The sequence below is a fragment of the Haliotis cracherodii genome, unplaced genomic scaffold (genome assembly GCF_022045235.1).
Source record: "Haliotis cracherodii isolate W230 unplaced genomic scaffold, xgHalCrac1.p SCAF_8, whole genome shotgun sequence".
Taxonomy (NCBI): Eukaryota; Metazoa; Mollusca; class Gastropoda; order Lepetellida; family Haliotidae; genus Haliotis; species Haliotis cracherodii.
In genome coordinates, this window is record NW_027266341.1 from 55,583,591 (window position 1) to 55,602,109 (window position 18,519).

The window sequence follows — 18,519 nt, forward strand, 5'->3', positions numbered from 1 at the left end:
GCATTTTTTGCGTTTTCTATATATCGGAAAAGTAAGATAAATTTAACTAATACTTATTGTTATTACTATGGAGAGTATTTATTTCAGTTTCATATACACATCTAAACGTGTATTTCATATTGTCAATAATAATTTCATTATGTATGTGTCTGCATCAATTCATTTTCCCTTGAACCTAAGCAATATCGTGTGATATAATGGGTGTGCGAAAACCTATATTTCATTGAAAACCATCGATTCAAACATGTGTTTTATTTTTCTTTCGCTGCCTAATTTTACAAATCTCTATGCAAGTGTAGAACTAAAGAAATAAATTTACAAGTGTAATATTTTTATTTTGTATTTCAATATCCAAACCTGAGAAATCTGTCACATGACCTTGTACTTGGCTCTAGGACTTGTCATATTAGAACATAACAAAAGACGAGCTCAAACGATGTTTAGTTGATATTTTATTTGCGAACATAGATTATTTCACATGTTGTCCATAAATGGTCCATAGAGTTTTGTAGTTAAACATAGTTTGAAAGAGGTGGATTTATCAGTTCTTTTAAATATCACCACTGTGCATCGGAAGAAAGAAGCCAGTTCGCCGCCGCTGCCGAGTTGTAGACTGACGGGATTTACACACAGGCCATTTGAGGACACTTGTGAAATTATGTAGACATAAACTTGTGTCAAGGTTGCGTGCAATCAGTGTATATGCCACCGGGAAAACGAAGGAAAGTTTCTCAGGATGAAAACAGTGTTCGGGACGGTGTTGGAAGTCGGTAATGTTTCGTTTGTGAAATTGTCTAGCGCCATATTGCTATCTCAAAACACGACATGTTTTCGTTCTATTTCTGAAGTTGTCGCACTATCTGTTGCCACAATATTGCGTACGTTTAATCCATAGGGTGCTTAGAATTTATTGGGCTTGTCAATTGTCGTTAGAACCTCAAAGTATAATTATTTTCGGCTAAATTATTTTCAGTGTTGCTTGGTCGCGAGTTTCGTGATGGCAGCCATGTTGAATTTTACTTTATCGGTAATGAGATCCTTGTTTTTGTTTTGACGCCTTATTTATTCATCTATCCCGCAATCGACCTGTATATTGTATCATAAGATTGTGCAACGTTTTAATTCTTGATACTGACAACAAGTTACGCGGTAACTACGAGGAGGGAGGGTCGGTCGTAAACGCGGATCGTTTGAACAGCCCGGGCGCTGATTCGGATCGAGAGGTCAATCTGCATGAAGTAAACAAAACTTAATTTAGCTCTTTCAAAAGTCTTCGTGCTTTATTATTTATTTAATGTTACACACACTATTTTCCACATCAGTTACTATTAATTCAAACAACTTGGCAACTTTTTGCCTAGCGTTTATTGTAATGTTGACACATGTAGAACTGGATCATCAAACACATTATGAGTGTCGTGCCTTTTTCCAGGAACAGACGCAGGCATATGATCTAGATCTAGGCTTACTATAATCTTACTGATACTAGCATACAATTTTATTATTCTCTCATTACCTGTCACATTCTAATAATGTTATACCTATCCGCTAAGGCAAATGTGAATAAGCATATGAAATGTTATGAATATCACAACAGTCAATGAAATGGATTTTTGCAAGAATGTTTCACAGATTTAGTGAGCGGGTTGGGGGTCTTTATTAGCCTTTATCAAAGCTTTCATTTATATTCTCTGTAACACAGAGGTTTAACACGAGATAATTATGGATCTCTTTATATGAATAATAAATATAAAACATATTCGGATGAGTGTGAGTGAATGTTATTTTGTGGCACAGTAAGCATTTTTTTATGCCAGTCTGCAAATAATCAAGTCACGATCAGCATTGTCAGAGAAACCAGTGGTTGATAACAAGCGTCAATGCAGTCAGGTTACAGTGACATAGTTGCCAAGGTCACACCTTGTATCAACTTCGTCCCCATTCTGAGACATGTATGTCAGCTGTGGGCTCTGCCCTCAATTCCCCACTGGGATAAATGGATGATATCAGATGAACAAAATGACATTACTTTCATACATTGAAAACATTCATTAACAAGCTATGATCACTCTGTCATACTGATAATTTATTTTTGTCTAACCCCAAGACCTTATTAAGTGTCATGGAGCTTTCAGTCAAGTAGGGCTGGGACAAGTCCAAATTTAGTACCCTGGTACCCGACCCCTATTATCCAACCCTACCCGGATACCCGCTGTAGGTCTCAAGAGTTGGGCACAAAATGTCTGATTAGGAATTGTTTTACCAGACCCCTGGCAAAAAGTATTTAGATACACATATAAAATATTCTAGCCATGCATACACTGAAGCAGTATCTTTACTCTACTCATATAAAATTCAGAAGGAATGCGCATATTGTCACAAAGATGTCTGAACATTAGCGACTTGTAGGTAACCATGATGTTAGTAGCGAATGTTTATTATTAAACAATATGTCACGTGACTAACCACAGGTCCGGGCAGTTCTGTGGGTACCCGGGTCCTACTCAATACCCATCTGAACCCAGTACCCATCTGAACCCAGTACCTGAGTTATCCGTCCCAGCCCTGTTCAACAAGATGAAGATACCCGTGAAGTTACGGGGGAGTATAGGTCTCCAGCAACCGATGCTTGCTGTAAATGGCGACTATGCTTGTCTTAAGAGGCGACTTACAAGACCGGGTGGTCAGACTCGCTGACTTGGTTGATACATGTCTTCGTATCCCAATTGCATGGATCGATGCTCGTAACATCAATCACTGGATTGTCTGGTCCAGTCTCAATTATTTACAGACCACCGTCATATAGCTGGAATATTGCTGAGTTCAGCATTAAACAACAAACAAACAAGTTGAAGAAATCTCAAACTGAAATGTTTATTATGATCACCATATGATCCATGTTCGTTATTTCTTTGTAGGGTAACACCATCCCCTGTTGAGGAAAAAGGTTCTCAAGAGGAGGAAAATGCCAGTCCAACATCAACCAGTACAGAGAGGCGCATGCGGCAATCGACAAAGATCGATGTGCCAGAGGCTGCAGGGGATGATGGGAAGGGGGCCGCACCCCAGGTGACTGCCCCCCAGGTGACCACGGCGAAGCGGTCAAGTACACGAGTCGTGAAGAAGACGAGGCGGGATATAAGTCCACAGTGGTCACCTGTCAAGAAGGTTTCATCTGGTTTGTTTATTTTGTTTATATTTTTAACAATATTGTGTTTACGTATGTTTATTATCTTAGAAGTAGAAATGTGAGTTTGAGATGACTGATCTTCCTACATTTTGGTTTATATTTTCAGAGAATATACTCCGCTGAATAAATTAAACAGCAATAATCATTACGAGTAACTAATTTAGCTGCATCTCCCAAATGATACAAGCTGAATTTTAACCCACATGAAGATACATGTGGGGATATACTAAATTTGTCTGTCACAGGTGTTGTACACAGGTGTTGACCACATTTTATTTGTTTTGATTGGATAGCTGTGACCTCAGTCACACTGGAATTACATTTTTCATTCATGAACAATCACAAGATGTCATTCACTTTTACACCTTTTTACAACCACAAGGCAGAACTGAATCTAATGAAAACGAGAAACATTTGTGGACACTTTGTTCGACAAAACGAGGTAGTCACACGCATCCATTTCGATTTGCATTGTATATTAATTACGCATAGATCTAAGACAGACATTATATTATCAAATTATGCCCATATGCCATGTACTAATAGACATAGATCATTGTCCCTTGGAGACATTCAAATTGATTTAATTTAACAAGTTTGAAGTGGCAAAATAAGTCTGTCTCCTTATAGATATATACACATACATTGGATGCTACGGCTGTGCCATCATTATCTTCTTTGAAACATATTTTGTGTCACTGTTTCTGAATGAACATATATTAATTATGTATTTAAAGTGACCAGGCCTTTGAAAAGTTTTCCTACCTACTAACAACTATTCCCTTGAATTACCACTAGTTGAAGAAATTCTACAATAAAGATCTTGTTCATTGGTGTTATGTTTGCACTCAAAAAAGCAGGGACATTTTGTGGATGCACGTGCATAGAAATGTCAACAATGGCTTATTTGGGCATATTTAAACCCCCCCCATCAAATTCAGTAAACTAAGTTATAATGATGTCCAGTAAACTACAGTTGTAACAAACTCAAAGGAACCTCTTATTTTAGTTTGTTATAAGTGTAGTTTGTTAAAAGCATATTTACAACATAAATATAGCGAATGGAAGGGACCAAATAAAACAGTTTGTTATGTCTGTCATTAAAATCTGATCTTAGTTCTCGCTGCAGCTAAACAACGATCTGAGAACACCCCATAACGGGTCACGTCAGACGTCGACATTAGCCATTTAGAAAGCAGCTTTTTCGTGCTTTACAACACTAATTTCGAATGGGCAGCTACGCTTCGAAAGATGGTTTGACAAATTCTCGATTAAAAATTTGAAACCTGAACAAAAGAACAATCTGGAATGGCTAATAGATGGTCTAGATTGTATGGATTCAGTCGTTAACCCCGAAACTATCATTCGGAATACCTTGTGTTAAGTTTTCGAGGTTGCATGATGTTCTCAGGTCTTTTTTTAAAGCAGCAGTAGAGCTAAGATCTGATTTTAATGAGATTGGTTTCAAACAAAATCAGTAAATGTTTGCAAGACATCTTATTCTGAAGATATCTAATTATGAGAAATAATACAACATGACAAGCAGTATGGGAATTTTATTACTGTTACTATTTTCTGTGGCAGAAATAGTTAACTTAATAGAGCAAAATCATTTTTCTACATCAAATATCCGATTTAAAATTTGCCCAGTGAAAAGAATGCTACTGCTATGATCTCAAATGAAGATTTCTGTAGATGGACAAAAATCAATAGCTGGGCAATCATGGCAAGTGGAAGAATAGGTCCTAGCCACTTGCTGGGTTTGATATGTAAGCCAATCAAGTGTGGCTTTGCCAGGTATATTTACTCACGGGAATGACTAACGTCAGCTAATTACCTTAATGGAGAGTCAGTGTCAACATAAACATCATTAAGGAGATTAGGCATGCCTTTTTCGTACTCTAGGTAGCTTGCTATTGATTTTGCATATACGGGATGATGTCAGATTTCTGTATATTTTCTATGAAGTTCTGAATTTATCCCGCGGAATCAATGGTAATACACCTGTGATGAGTGTTATTTAAGCATTAATTATGATGAGTCACCAGTTTAAAATTAAGCATGACATTCAAAGGATCCTTGCCAGAGTCCTAATTTTAAAGTTAGATATCAGTTGTTTGGCAGGACTTAATTTCTTACACAGCAAATAATTTTATAGCTTTTTAAAAATTTGACTGATGGGCAAGCGTTAGCTTCGATCAAGGGAACTTGCAAATAGTCTTTCTTTTCACCTGCCTCACTAACAAAATGATATTTCAAGGTGGAAAATTAAAGACTTCATTGCAATCTATTTTACGTAGCACCAGTAAAGATCCGGGTTAGAATCTGTCTTCAGCAACCCAGTCTTGTCGTAAGAGGCAACTATGCTTGTCGTAAGAGGCGAAGAACGGGATCGGGTGGTCAGGCCTGCTGACTTGGTTGATGTATGTCATGTCCCAATTGTGTGGATCGATGCTCATGATGTCAATCACTGGATTGTCAATAATTTACATACCGCAATCATATAGCATGATACAGCTGGAATATGGAGTGTGGAGTTAAACAACAGGCAAACAAAGAAACAAAATTGATGCAGATTGATGTTGCCGCACAACTCTTCATGCATCAGTCTCAGGACATTGTGACACTATCACACTGAACAAGTAGATGAACCCTGTGATGACCCCCTAGTGACCTGCAGCTGGGTCCATCTGCACAAAGCAGTCTAAGCGCTACGACTATCTTAAGTCTTACGGTATGGAAGTTATTATTGTCGTAGCACTAAGATCCCTTTATGCAAGAGGATCCTGACTCAGAAAATGTCCCCAGGGACCACTTGCACAAAGCAATCTTAGCGCTAAGATTATCGTAACTCCCATGCTTTAACATGGACTTATAATAGTCGTAGTGCAAAGATCGCTTTGTGCAAATGGGCCCTGGACCCACTTGCACAAAGCGATCTTTGCGTTACGACTATTGTAAGCCCATGTTAAAGAATGGGAGTTACGATAATCTTAGCACTAAGATCGATTTGTGCAAGTGGGCCCTGGACTCTATTGCTATTGTTAGAGCTGATTAAATGGGGTGATGAGGCCAGGCTTGTTTGATGATTTGATTGTATGCCTCTGTATCCCAAGATGGACTACTGGTCTAGTTCAGCCTCCAGTATATACAGGCTGCAGTGATATGGTGGAATATCTTCAGTTGTGTTTCTGTGTTTCAGTTCAGTCCAAGTTGAGTACACCCGAAGCCAAGACAAAACGCCAGTGGGAACAATGGATGGAAGAAGACATCAAGACCTTCTTTGATGCCTTGTTTGAGGTACCTAACTAAGTCCTGTGTACCTACCTGTGAAGATCCAGGGTAGAATAGGTCTTCAGCAACCCATGCTTGCCCGTAAAAAGGTGTAAGAGGCGACTAACTGAATCGGGTGGTCAGACTCGCCAACTTTATTGATGTAACTATGTCATCGTATCCCTATTGCGTGGATAGATGTTCATGACGTCAATCACTGGATTGTCTAGTCCAGACTTGATTATTTACAGACTGCTATCATATAGCTGGAATATTGTTGAATGCGGCATTAAATAACAAACTGAACCAAACCCAAACCTCTACAGTTTCTTTGTTTCATTTGGATTCGATTGTTGTCCGTTTTAGCATACGCACAACCACCTTTGAACCAAGTGCGCATGATGGAAACACAACTGTTGCATTAGGGGTAATGAATAGAAGCACTGAATGGCCAAAGGAATGGCTGATGACCCTGCTCAGTGGATATCAGCTTAACTGTATGTCTGATGTAGGCTAAGCTGTTAAAACTGCTTGTTAAATAATTGTTTAGGAATTGGTGAATTTTTTAGGACTTGGATATATTTCCATTTCCATTTCTGCATGTATTCCGATTGTTGTCATCAAAATGTTAAAGATCGCTATTCTTTTTGTGAAAATGATAAAATATGGTTAGTTCATACTTAAACAAGTTTATCCCAGCATTTACAGGAGCATCTGACCCATGAAGATGAGGGGTAGAATAGGTCTTCAGAAACCATGCTTGCCGTAAAAGGCAACTATGCTTGCCGTTAGAGGCAACTAACAGGATCGGGTGGTCAGGCCTGCTGACTTGGTTGATGTATGTCATATCCCAATTGCGAGGATCAATGCTCATGATGTCACTCACTGGATTGTCTGGTCCAGACTCAGTTATTTAGCTGGAATATTGCTGAGTGCGGCGTTCAGCATCAAACAAACAAGACAAAGAGGAGCATGTAATAACCTTAGTTGACCTTCTCCTTCAGCATGGCAAGGACTTCGATGCTATCCAATGTGTACTTGCCCAGCGATGCAAGAAGCGGGGTGTCCACCCATCTCTCATCAAGAACAAGAATCAAGTTCGATTTTTCTACTATCGTACATGCCATAAGATCAACAAGTTCATTCAGACCACAAATGGTAAGTCCACAGTAACGCTGTGCTATATTGGATCACATTTTTTTGAAGTATTGGAATTTGTATTTTTATTCAATGGAAATAAAAATGAAATGTGCGGCAGACTTTATGATGATGTGGGCAGTGCCTGAGAACCAAGACTGTTTTAAGCCGTATGAATGTAGAGATGAGTTTTCAACTACAGTCAAGTCCCGTTAATCCGACATCGATGGGTGCATATGATTATGTCGGATTAACGAGTATGTCAGATGAACGAAATTAAGTAGTATCAATGTTCGTGATCGAAAATCGGACAACTACACGATAGACAAGGATTCAAACACGTAATAAAAAATATATAATAGATATTCATATTGTTATGTGACGTTGTTGGCAGAATATGTTTTCTAATCATACAATCTCTAAAGTTTAACACAAAACAACTGTTACGGACTGTATGACTTATTCAAAATACTTTAAAAAGCATAGTCTGGAATGGAAGTCGCAACTTTGAAACTGGTACCCGAAGCCTAAGAAAGCTGCTTTCTAAGTGGCAAACGTCGACTTCCTGTTGGTCATTACATTGGTAGGTCATAGTTCGCGAAAGGATGTTCTGACATGACCTGTAATGGGGTGTCCTCGTCGATAGCGAGAACTTGTATCTGATTTTAATAAGATTGAGGTAATCTAAGGATGTGATTTATCCTGTTTTCTTTATTTAAAGCATTAATTGTTTATTGTTAATCAAGTTTATCTCTGCAGCTGTTGTAATATGCAGCTACTAGCCGATTCGTCTCACATCAAAACACAGGCTTTGCACTCGCGGGCAGATGACCACGGAGTACGCTGATCACTGTGTCGGATTGATGAGACTGATTAATGAGTGATTTCCGTAATTCGTTGCAAATTAGGTGCATCGGAGTTGGAGTGCGAGACTGTCGGATTAACGCGTCTAAATAGCACTCATTTAATCGGTTCCCATTATTAGTGTCGGAAAAAGCTGATTGTCGGATTAACGAGTGTCGGATTAACGAGACTTGACTGTAGAGTTGCATTCCTTGCCATTCCAGAATCCTATGATCTTGGGTATAAAAATCAGATTCACCTTGTTTAGGATGCTTGGTTTGTCCGCACCATACCGTGCTCATAGGTTTCACCTTAGTAGTGGATATGTATGACCTTGTGATGTCAGGTTTGCCTCCTACATTTAGCAGACACACTGCGATATGACTGAAATACTGTTCACCTACTTACTCATGTTAGAACTATTGTCTATTGCAGATGTGAAGAAAGATACTCAAGAGTTGTATGCCCTCATCAACTATGGCATTCTTAGAGAAACAATTAAAAGCCGTAAGTAAACCATGAACAACTTTGACAGCATTCTGTGTTTAACTTTGATAACCAGGTATGGCCGTGCAATGTTTGCAGCATATCTTCACTCACCTTAACATACACAATATGATGGAATGATATTATTGCACATGTTGCATGTCACCGTTCTTAAACTTTCAACTAGAAATTCTTCCAATGGCTTTGGGGGGCACAGGTGGCGCAGTCGTCTAAGGCGCCGCAATTCGCTATGAAGAGTTGCGTTCCTTGGGCATGTCAGAAACCTATGGTTGTGGGTTTGAATCCCGGTTCGCCCCAATATGTTTCTAGGTTTGTCAGCACCATACCCGTGCTGGTGGGTTTCACCGAAGTGGTAAACGTCTGAGACCTGCATTACTTCGGGCTTTCCTCCCACATTAAGCTGACACGCCGTGATATAATTGGAATACTGTTAAGCAGAGTTAAACCCAACTCACTCACTCCAATGGCATTGTCAATGACCTTAGCTTAGAAAGAAATACTCTATTGTGGTCACTCTTGTGGAGGTGCATTGGCCAAATCAGCATATTCAGTTGTGTTACCCAGAGGTATGGTATTGTGATGGGAAATGTCAATAATTCATCAGTTTGAGCATTCTCAAAAGTCACGAGCACTGTGCTGTGACCTGCCTGGGTGTATCACCACTCCACGAAGTGTATCCTGATCGTGTGAAGGGGTGGGGATACAGGTAGTCAGGCTCAGTGATTGGTTGAAGGCATACCAACGTAACCCGACAGTGTGAATTGCTCATACTATTAATCACTGGATTGTCTGGTCCAGCCTCAAAATAAATTACAGGCCGCCGTCATATGCCTAGAATATTACTGAGTCAGGCGCTAAACAACAAACACACACACACTGATGTTGTGGAACAGTGCAGTGTCATAACAGCCACTATTCTGAAGCCTGTGTCTAGTAAAATTCTGTTCAGTCTAGTAACATCAGCTAACAGTAGTCCATATTTACACTGAAATGGTAGAAAGTTTTGCTAGTGAACAGACTGCCAATACTGTACTTGACGTAATACGTGCCCAGGGCGGTCTCATATTTAGAAATGGGGGGCTCTAATTAGAATATAATTTTGGTGAAAGAGTTGAAAGATCGTAAATGTTGTGGTTTATGCTGACAGACTGAAATGATACAAAAGAAAAGTCTGTGTGTATTATACACGACATATGTTTTTCCAGGATTTAATTGCCTGTAATTAAGGGTGCATATAACCAGGGGTCAGGAAAATTTAAAATCCCAATTGGACATTTGCATTTAGGCCACGCCCCCTTCAAATAGTGTATTTTCGTACGACTTTTCACACACAAGAAAAGGTGTTACGTACAGTGTTCCCAGGTGCACAGCTGATTGCTATTTCCGGCTTAGTTGAAGAGAAAATACACACAGTAATCTTAATCTCTGCATATAAAACAATGTCTATGAGAGCAGGAAATACATTTTAAATGGTAAAATCATCATGTCTAGTGATGTTTTATATTAAATTTCATACTTTTATTGACCAAGTTTGTTAAACCTGTTTATTAACCTGGAGTCGTTGAAGGGATACAATAACATTCATCAATTATTTGGACCCCTAAGGTAGCGTTGTTTGTTTTTTAAAATGTCCAGACAGAAAAATTTAAATGTCCGGTAAGCAATATTACCGTTTCCGGACCCCTGCATATAACACACGAGTGTGTATTATACACAAATAAAGAAGTCTTGTGTACATTGATCAATTGGAAGGGTGCCAAATGGGATTGTTCACTAGCTAATACATTAGCAAATATCGCCATGGGTGTTTATTTAAAAATAGAGCAGGGTGCTTATTATGTCGAATATGGTAGTTTTCAGATAGCACTCAGCTGGGGATTGCTGCCATTTTACAACTGCTTAAACATCAAAAACTGCACCAATCTCTTTAAAAATCATACCTTTGATTAGGATATGATAGGTCTCAGCTTGAAGATCAGAAGCCATTTAATTAAGGTCTTGTCGTGGATATTTTATGCACACTTTCGTTTCTGAACATCTGTATCTTAATGGGAGTTTCATTGAAGGAATATTTGTTTTTTCTGTGGGTTTACATCAGAATTTACGAATTGAACTGCCAAGAAATCAATCCAAACTGTTTGAGAAAGCTGACAATCTGATTGGTTGAAGAGATATCTTATCAGAGGGAATGTCTTAATGATATGACTTCAATGAAATTGATCCCAACTAATTTATGTGGAGACAATGAATAAACAAGATTGGAATTCCTCTGTTAAGAAAATATGTCAAATATGCTTGTGGTCATGTGGCCTATCAGCAGTAGAAATAGCATTATCATACCTCCATGTCAAAATGATGAGATCTGATTGGTCCATGTGATCTTGATAGAATACTGTGTAACCCGCCTTGGAGGTAATACATTTTTCAGCTGGGGAATAAATCTTTTATACCCTGCCACAAGCACTACAGGCTGCACATGCATTTTTGAAAGAAAGAGTAAATCCTTTATACCCCGCTTCAAAGCAAAAAGCTGCATGCTTTTTCCAAGCCACTTGTTGTCACTTGACATTGCGCAAGCTTACCTCAGGTCAATGGAGCATCTGTTTTATATCAATGTGGAATTGATTTGAGTGTTTTTACAATGTCATATTAAAATATGTCGGTTAGATAAATTTGTTGCAGCAGGATCACTCAGGGTACATGGGTTTTTATGCATCCCTCATTAGGTTTTATACCACGAGATGGGGCATAAAACTCCACGTATCACCTTGTGGTCCTCCTACAACATACATTGGGCTTGGAAATCTGTTGCCAGGTTGCCCATATGAAATAGTGGTGAACTTCACACAATTTTCATGAGCGAGTTTGTTAATCACTAAACATAATGAACATGCAGATGTTATCTGATAATCATGCCGTCTGAATGAATTAGTGAATTTCAATATTCTATTTTTGAAGCCATTCAGTGAAGCATTTTGTAACTTGTATTGCAGGTTTAAATGAGAAGACAGCTCTGAAGCTTTATGAGCTTATACACAAAGGGTGAGTACACTGCCAGGGATGGTAATAATTTAATTTGGTTATCATCACTGTCAGCCTTGAGATAAGTTATTCGGTTGTTGTCATGAAGGGATTTCACCACTGGTGACTAGGATTGTGTTGTCCAAGGGACACAACTCTTGTTTCAGAAAATTAACTTGCATGATACTCATGGTTGTCATGGCTCTACAGTCGGTATTATTGACAGAAGATATGTATGTTTAGTCCAGAATATATAGGATTTAAGTTAAGTTCTTTAATATTTGGAACCAGATATAACTGAAATACCTTTGTTACTGTTACTGTTACTGTCCTCTGTACAAATATAAGAGGAATGATAGTTCAAGATGTCTGATTATCTCCCCCTGCCTGATAAAGAATTTGATGTTGGCTGAATGATCCACAATTTATTTATAAAGAAAATTTTATGTTATAGCAATTAATAAATGCATTCCCTATATTGTTTGCTATTGATACAAGGGAATCATTTTGTTCACGATTTGAAGATAGCATGTTTTTTATTTCTTCCGAGAAATTCTTTGATTCACATTATCCTATTTTTTATCCATTGGTAGGGTAGGGATATATTTACCCCTGAAGGTTTATAGAATCTAAACATAGAACTTATGTCATTAGAGAGAGGTTGATAATTGAGGTGTTGACGTCTGTCTGTCACAGGCATACGTTTGACAGAGGAATAAGAGATAGATTTCTACTCACCAAGTGATAGGTATATTGAAGGGTCTGTGTCCATGGATCGGTTGTACTGTAGGGAAATGATTGTGGAGTGTGTACATGAGGCTGAAGCTCGTCATTTTGCCTGTTTCAGGTAGGTCGACATTGGAATGTTGATCAATGGGGTGGTCATGTTTGATGATGGATAAAGTCAGCTATTAGCAGCTCGGAGTATAGAACTGTGATAGTAGTCAGCTTTGTCATCATGTGGGTGGGGTCGCATTCTTTGTATGTTTTTTTTGGGTTGTATTGGTGTTCAATTAGCTATTGTTAGTGAATATGATCAGTATGAATATTGATGACTGGGCATTTCCTTTTTAGGGGAGATAACTCTGTGATTTTGTGATTTGTAATGATTAATTTATTCCATTTTGGAAATATGGCACTAAAATACTAATTCAATTGTTTTGAAATTACAAATTCCAGTATTTTATTGTGTAAAATCCTGTTTTTTTGTGTGTTTAATATATATGTGACTTGTTTTGTTTATTAGTCTAGTGTGGTTTGATTATTTTCCACATTCATGAGTCTTAGTTTGTAGATATTATGAACGGTTTTAACTCATAATGATAATGAAAAGAGAAAACAACAATTGTGAATTTTTTGTTATTCTTATTTTTGGGGTTACAAACATGATTTGACAAGTTGGACAAGTTGCTGTGACTTAGTAAATCACAACAAGGGAGGTAACTCTGCTTTGATTATCTGGCATATATCTGTTTTATTACTTCCTGATGTGATTGAGTCTGTTAGTTTCAATGAATTCTGTCATGATTTTGTCATATGTATATGCGTCATCTTTTTGTTTTCAGTGTGACAAATGTTAGAATCAAAGGGAAGAACAAAAAGTAAGTATTCTTTTGATCTAAACACAAGGCTAACATTTTATAGTTTGATGCCTTATATATTTTCCTCTTAATATGGATGAACACTGTTATTATTCCAATATAACATCCCCTAAGTGATACATAGTTTTTTTATGTTGCTGTTTCTCTGTTTCATAGGATTCGGACGCCAGCATGTAATGCCTTGAAAAAATTGAATACCTTTGAAGGTATGTACATATGTTTTTTGTATTCATTAGATTAATTGATTTCAGGAGTACCATGGTATAAGGGTAACGCTATTTTTCAGGGCATTATCATTTGCAGAAGCTCAAGGTCTTCAATTAACTGCTGGAGCAGTCGGGTAGCCTAATGGTTAAAGCATCCGTTCGTCAAGCCGAAGACCCGGATTCGATTCCCGACATGGGTACAATGTGTGAAGCCCATTTCTGGTGTCCCCCGCCATGCTGGAATATTGCTAAAAGCGGCGTTAAACTATACTCACTCACTCACTCCATTAACTGCCCGATGAAGGGGGGGGCGGCTGAAAAGACCTAGGACTTCTTCAAATGATAATGCCCTGAAAAATAGTGTTACCGTTACAGCTAAAAATGGATGGAATTTGTTTTCAGAAAAAAAAAATCCCAACAATATCGGTTCGGATACATTTACTGCAATCAACACGAATGTCACTGACCCTCTTTTACAAATATGGAAACATTAGAACAAACCAGATGACGTCACTATTGAACGTGATGTCACCTATCCCTATGACTTCACCTAATCATGGGCAATACAATGGCCTGTCGTCAGGCAATATGAGGGCATTATCAAGTTACAGTGGCCTGCTCATTTCTGATAACATGCAGACGGTTTAATGATAATACTATCCATTTTAGCTATGATATTTTATAAGATAATTTTAAGTCTGATCTGTGAATATTCTGAGTAAGAATGTAGTTCCCCAGCAACCTATGCTTGTCATAAGAGGGTGGTCAGGCCTGGTTGCATGTCATAGTGGTCCTGTTATCAGTGAAATACAAGACACTTTGACCAAGCCATCATCACATTAGTTTCAAGAGCAGGCAGTGGGAAATTTGTGATTTCAATTTCGGAATTTCGTTCTGACAATTGCTGCAGACATGGGGCCAAATATTGGCCTCCAAGTTGGTCTGAATAAATCCCTGTCAAAACAGTGTCAGCTTGATTATTGGAGGAAAGCCCAAAGTGATGCAAGCATTAAAGTTACTACTTGAGTGGCAAGCACAAGTCATCATAAGGGTACTGTTATAAGACATAAGTGACAATAAGAATTCTGCTGAGAAAATAAAGTCTTGCATGTTTGAGTTTGACGAAACAGGGTTTTTCTGTATGATGATTTGTGGTTAATATGAGAGAAATATTTCTCTTTCCTACAGAGCCCAGAGAAGAGCCATTACTACAGCCAGTTCCAGATAAGATCACTGTGGAACTGGTTCCAAGGACGAATGAAGCATGGTCACACGTCCAGTCCGTAGCCCAGAACCCCAGGGTCCGCTTCAAGCTGGCGGGGGATCGGAGCGTTGCATCCATAGTTAGCTATCTCACACGCAAGTGGAAGGAGCACAGAGTAAAACTTGTATCCTTTCACAGCTTAGCTTCAGATTGATGTGACTGTGGATTGGTAGACACACCCATAATGTGTGAACGTAGGGTCATGGTGTCATCTTTAAGGGTCAGGGAGCCTTTTTGTTTAGAATGATGCACTAGCATTGTGTAGAAGTCTTACGTTGTTGGGGGCAGAGGTGGCCCCGTCATCTCAGGCGCTGCAATTCGCTGTGCAGAGTTGCATCCCTTGGGCACACCAGAAACCTATGATTGTGGGTTCGACTTCCGGTTCACCATGATTATGTTTCTAGGTTTGTAAGCACCATACCGTGCTCGTGGGTTTCACCGAAGTGGTAAACATCTGACACCTACATCACTTCAGGCTTTCCTCCCACAATAAGCTGACATGCCGTGATATAACTGTAATACTGTGAAAAGCGGCGTTAAACCCAACTCACTCACTAAGTCTTACATTGTTTCATAGCTTGTGTAGGGCTAAGGATTGATGGGAATACCTGTGGGGGGGCTGTGTGTAAAGTGGGCGAGGTGTCCACACTTAGGCACCGAAGGACTGGTATTGTTCATTATTGGTGGGTCATTTGAGTTTTGTTTTAGGGTTAATGACCTCAGTCTGTTTTGTGTAAACAACATGTCAAATTAGAGAACTGTTTGAAAATAAAGTCCTTGGGATTTGCTTCTTTAGTATTTGAATCTGGGTACGTCTTAAATGTTTGAAGATGATGAACTTTTACTGCATTTATAGACACTTCAGGACTACCTGAAGGGTCAAGAAGGAGTCCCGAAACGTTGTTGCAAACAATATTTAAGTTATTATCCAGAAAGGTTCCTTGTCCTTCCAACTTCTTAATGCCTGTCAAAGTCTTGTCTTAAATGTTTACTTGGGTTCTGGACCCGTGAAGATCCGGGTTGGAATAGGTCTTCAGCAACCCTTGCTTGCCATAAAGGTGACTAACAGGATCGGGTGGTCAGGCTTGCTCACTTGGTTGATGCATGTCATCGTATCCCAATTATGTGGATTGATGCTCATGTCAATCACTGGTCCAACTCGATTATTTATAGCCCGCCTTCATAGAGCTGGAATATTGCTGAGTGTGGTGTTGAACAACAAACAAACAAACTTGGGTTCTGACAGTTTTGTTTCATGTTGAACACTGAAGAGTGCCATAATATCCATAAGGTAGAAAACAGGGCTGTCAGAGTCAGATCACAGCAGGGCTGGTGTTTCCATGTAGACTGTGCCTGGGACATTCTTTTTGTCGTAACGTAATTCTTGGTTCCATTGGATTAGATGCTTTCGTCACGTCTAGACAATGCAATTACTTCGAGACATTGTGTCTGGACATTGTCATATCGCTTCTGGACATTGCAGTTAAGCCTTGATTCTGCAATTACTGCAAGACACTGTGTTTACTTTTAAGACTTTACATTTCAGTATTAATTCTAGACACAACAATTATATCTAGACTTTGCAATTTTATGTCAAGAAACTGCATTGCAGTTACATTTGACATTACAATTACTTATAGAAGTTATGAATATATCTAAGACATTGCAATTAGTTCTAGCTAGTTCCAGCTATTGCCGGGCAGTCGGGTAGCCTAGTGGTTAAAGGGTTTGCTCATCATGCCGAAGAACCAAGTTCGATTCCCGACATGGTTACAACGTGTGAAGCCCATTTCTGGTGTCCCCCACTGTGATATTTCTGGAATATTGCTAAAAGTGGCGTAAAACCATACTCAGTCACTCCAGCTATTGCCTCATGTTATTTAGACATTGTGTTTCTTTTATTTTGGAGTAGTCTTTCATTGATAGAGCTAGATCGTCAAACTTGAACCACAGAATAAGACAACACTTTCCTACTCCTTGTTTGTATCTTGGGTATATTATCTTGTATCCAAATAGTGATGTGATTCAGAGCAACACAAAGTCTGACGTACTTAGTTGATTTGATTAGAAACGATGTGACCTTGACTGTGATCAGAAAGAGGCTGTGAGCAGTGCGGAGGAGGTGCAGATGAAGATGCTGACAGTGTTCCCGCCAGCAGACGTCGCTCTCAAGCCTGTCCACGTCACTCCCTACACTGCGCCTAAAGTAGATGTCACCTTCGCCAGCTATAAAGAAAACCTTATGGGTGAGTTAATTAGCGTCAGTGATCGCCTAAGCCCTTCTTATTGATTGAATGGATGTTTATGCCAGAGTCAGCACAATTATTCGTGTATTCGTGTATAATACTTACAAAGATCGTGGGGTACTGGGGACCTAATCTACCTTAGAGTGACATGAAGACTTATGTTGTTGATACTGTTTCATCTCAGGTTCCCCCAGCACATCAGGCAGCAGAACCTCCAAGAAATCCATCTCCGTGGAAGAAACGGTGAAGCCGAACAGCGACAACTCCTCTGAGGCTGAAGCTGCATCCAGCACACCACCCAAAGTTGCCAAAGTCACATGTGAATCTAAACCAGTAGAAGCCAAGGAGGACCCCACCCATCCAGTAAGCTCCACCCCGGAGATCAGCCTGCTGATTGGGGATGACAATGCAGTATTTCCAGACAAACCTCTGTTCTATGACTTTGACCCATTGCCATCGAGTAAACTGTCCCTCTCCGGACCCTCCATGTCTGTCCACACAGAACACCGGACCGACGGGGTGCAGAAACACGTGGAGGGAGGGGGCAATGACAATGCCAATCACGCCACATGCAAGAACAGCGATGCTGGGCAGGAAAGTGTTGACAGTCAGGACAGTGAAGATGGCTTGAAGGAGATGGTGGCCGTGGCCAAAATGGGATGGACTGTTGAGAGTGGTCGGACCATCACCCTGGCTCAGCTGTACCTGATGTGTGGGCAGGAGGAGACGGTGAAACTGGAGTACGACTGGTGTGACACCAAGACCAAGGGAAACACACATTTCACTTCCACTCTCACCAACATGCTGCGACGCTTGGCACACATTGCTACCGTTGAGTTCAGGGATCCTTCGAGAGTTAAGCCGGTAAGTCTGTTCCATTGGGTGGCTGTTGTGTATTTCTTGGGCCTTCAGACCTGTAGATGCATTCGTGTTTGAAATAGTTGCTCCATTGGATATATACATGGAGAATCTCAATCTTGTGACTTTTGGTATCGAATTAATCATTGTTGATATGTGTGTTGAAATATTTTTTGGCCTGTTGTGACTTGCCTGGGAGTTTTTAACTTTTTTTGATGAGTGTGAATATATTTGATGTCAAAAGACACAAGGTTACGATTCTATGGCCCAGTCGTCGAAGGCGCAGCTATTCGCTGTGCAGAGTTGCATCCCTTGGGCAAGCCAGAAACCTATGATTGTGGGTTCGAACCCCGGTTCGCCCCGATTATGTTTC

General features: G+C 39.6%; 1 protein-coding gene across 1 annotated transcript in view; it reads left to right on the forward strand.

The window, feature by feature from the left end:
• The first annotated feature begins 509 nt into the window (after positions 1-509).
• LOC139449744 (protein cramped-like) overlaps positions 510-18,519 on the forward strand; it is a 32,673-nt gene continuing 14,663 nt past the window's right edge. Inside the window, exons 1-11 of the mRNA XM_071231268.1 lie at positions 510-770; positions 2,919-3,178; positions 6,393-6,490; positions 7,468-7,621; positions 8,879-8,950; positions 11,944-11,992; positions 13,537-13,572; positions 13,729-13,778; positions 14,967-15,166; positions 17,138-17,288; positions 17,473-18,152. Coding sequence (XP_071087369.1) covers positions 703-770; positions 2,919-3,178; positions 6,393-6,490; positions 7,468-7,621; positions 8,879-8,950; positions 11,944-11,992; positions 13,537-13,572; positions 13,729-13,778; positions 14,967-15,166; positions 17,138-17,288; positions 17,473-18,152 — 1,818 coding nt within the window. The 5' untranslated portion in view covers positions 510-702. The remainder of the gene's footprint in view (positions 771-2,918; positions 3,179-6,392; positions 6,491-7,467; positions 7,622-8,878; positions 8,951-11,943; positions 11,993-13,536; positions 13,573-13,728; positions 13,779-14,966; positions 15,167-17,137; positions 17,289-17,472; positions 18,153-18,519) is intronic.